This window comes from Nannospalax galili, unplaced genomic scaffold (assembly GCF_000622305.1).
Source record: "Nannospalax galili isolate Female #2095 unplaced genomic scaffold, S.galili_v1.0 scaffold35, whole genome shotgun sequence".
Taxonomy (NCBI): Eukaryota; Metazoa; Chordata; class Mammalia; order Rodentia; family Spalacidae; genus Nannospalax; species Nannospalax galili.
Window position 1 is genome coordinate 802,599 of NW_008336449.1, and position 2,751 is coordinate 805,349.

Here is a 2,751-nt window from a genome sequence, read left to right on the forward strand (position 1 = left end):
TGTAGCCCCAGCTGACCTGGAACTCGCTATGTAGACCGGGGTGCCTTGCACTCACAGAGATCTGCCTGCCTCTGCCTCCCAAGTGCTGGGATTAAAGGCGTGCGCCACCACACCTGGCTTAGTTTTTACATTTTTAAGGGGATAAAAAGATGTCACACTGTCTCCCTAAGTGGCTATAAAAAAAAAGAAAGAAAAGGGGACAGGGCATCTGAGTTAGTAGAATGCTTACCTATAATTCTAGCATTTGGGAGATGGAGGCAGGAGGATCAGGTCCAAGGTCATTATTGGAAACATAGTTGGAGGTTAGCCTGGGCTGTGAGACCTTGTCTCAAAAAAGAAGAGAAAGAAAGAAAACCCTAAAGAACATCGGGAAAGGTTAATATGTGACAGAGCAAATGTGACCTTAGGCCTAGTATTCTTACCTGTTTGAGCTGCATCATTTTTTAAAATGTATGTGTATGAGTGTTTTGCCTGCATGTAAGGTCCACACCCATGTGTGCAGTGCACATGGAGGTCCAAAGAGGGTGTTGGATCCCTTGGAATTAGAATTAAGGACTGTTGTTAGTTGTCATGTAGGTGCTGGGAAGCGAACCTGTGTCCTCTGGAAGAGAACAAATGCCCTTAACCACAGCCATCTCCAACCCCAATTTTTGTTTTTTTTAAGATTTTTAAACTTTTATTTTATGTGGGTAAATGTTTTGCTTACATGTATATAAGTAAGTGCGCCATGTGTGCAGGGTCCTGTGGAGGAGGCCAGAAGAGGGTGTCAGGTCCCCTGGAACTGGATTTAGAGACTGTTGTGAGCTGTTATGTGAGTGCTGGAAACTGAACTCCAGTCCTCTGTAAGAGCAGCAAGTGCTCTTATCTGCTAAGCCAGCTCTTTAGCCTCTGGACCTTTCTTTATTGTGAATGAAGGAGGACTGTTCTGAAGATTAAGTTGTTTATCAAGGCCCCTAGTCTCTGCTTATTGGATGCCAGTAGCAACTTTCATTTGTGACAACCAGAAGTTTATCCTGTTTCCTGGGACAAAATTGTCCTTTTTGAGAATCAATTACATATCTGGCCCTTTGTAGAACAGGTATGCTGACCTCTGCTCTAGCACAGCAGCTTGTGCCCCTTCATCTGAGGTGAATGCCTAGCCACATCACATTTTGAGAAACTAAGTCAGGTGACCTGCCTGATTTGCCTCCAGCTGTAAAAATGTCTCCAGTTTTTGTGCCTGAGGCCCTGTTTGTATGTAGGAACCTGTTTGTACACAGGAGCAAGTCTGCTTCCTTGCAAGATACAAGATGAACTTTTAAATGGTTTCTGTGTAATATTATTTTTAGACTTTATGTTTTGTGTGTTCCTGTTTTATTTTGGTGATTGGAATTGGGAAGTCTGGGTTTGGAAGTAATGAGTATTGGGAGCTACCTTTGGAGAGGTGATTTGAGGGTCTGGGGCTGTTAGCTCAGTGGTAGAACACTTGCCTGGCATTCTGAAGGCCCTAGGTTCAATCTCTGATACTATCAAGAGGAAATAAAAGGTGGCTTGGGAAGGACTTCTGCAAGGCTGAAATTCAGGTTATAATCTCCAGTTTAGAGGAGTGGGCAGGAGGGCAAGGCAGAGTCAGAGTTAAGGTGGTGGCAGTTGTAGACTGCTGAGGGACCCAGAAGACAAGGGCACCTAGGCTGAACTGGCTCTGTGTCTTTGCAGACACCCAGGGGAGGCAGCATGGTGGTCCTCAGCTGCCTGCTGACTGCAGGGCACGTGAAGGAAAAACATGATGGATCTGTGCCCCTTCAATTTCCTCAAGACTTCAGTCGTCCTACTGTGTGTTGGGAGGGTATATTGGGCACTATGTAGCCCTCCCCAGAGGAAGAAACCTTCCCTTCCTCAAGACTTGTCAGCTAAGAGGTTATGCCTTCTTCGGGTCACCACTCTTACCCAGCCTTGGAGGTGGGGAGTTCAACAGACATAAGAGTTGTCGCTGGAGTCTGGCAACAGGGCGGAATGGGAGAACTGCCTAAAATGTGTGAGGTCCTGTCTGTGTGCAGGAACCTGTCTGTGTGCAGGAAGGAATCTGCTTCTTTGGTGTCTCCTACACCTGTAAGTGTTGGTGGGTCCACGGATGGTAAGGTAGGCGCCAGAGATTCACACACAGTTTGATCAACAGTCAGGTCTGGGAACCTACAAAACCGCGATTCTGGAGAAACCAATTCCTTAAGTCTGGGCGGGTCTCAGAAGCAGCATTTCTAGAACCCGAAGAAGCTTTTCTAGATCCCTCCTGCCTGCCATCTGCGGTGCAGGGACTCCAAGTTGGAACGAGGCCTGGGTAGGTGAAAGGCTGGTGCAGACCCCGTGCGCTGCCAGCCGAGGGAACCGCGAGGATGGATGCGGGAGTGACGGGGAGGTCACCGCCCGGCCAAGGTCACCCGGGGCGCAGGGGTCCGGCTACGAGACCGGCCCAGACCTGCCCCAGTTCGTGCCAGCCCGCCCCGCCTCACCTGCCAACTGCGGGCGCTGGGGCTCTAGAGCGCAGAGACGGAAGTGAGGGGCAGCCATTGAGAGGCGCTCGCCACAGCCCTTCCCCAATGGAGGATGGCGGTTGTCGGTCCTCTTCCGAAGACAGCGCTATGGGGCGGGGCCCGAAGGAACGCGCTCCAATCCGCCGGGCCCTCTGTCTTCTGCCCGGGCTGGGCGGTGCTGCGGGATGGGTCGGAGCGCGCTGGCCCAATGGGCAGCCACCCGGGGTGGGGGTGGGGGTGGGGG

The 2,751-nt window shown here is 50.7% G+C and overlaps 1 protein-coding gene across 1 annotated transcript in view; it reads left to right on the top strand.

Moving 5' to 3' along the window:
- Nucleotides 1-2,615: 2,615 nt before the first annotated feature.
- Nucleotides 2,616-2,751, top strand: part of Tprn (taperin) — an 8,151-nt gene continuing 8,015 nt past the window's right edge. The window contains exon 1 of the mRNA XM_008831234.3: nt 2,616-2,732. Coding sequence (XP_008829456.2) covers nt 2,616-2,732 — 117 coding nt within the window. The remainder of the gene's footprint in view (nt 2,733-2,751) is intronic.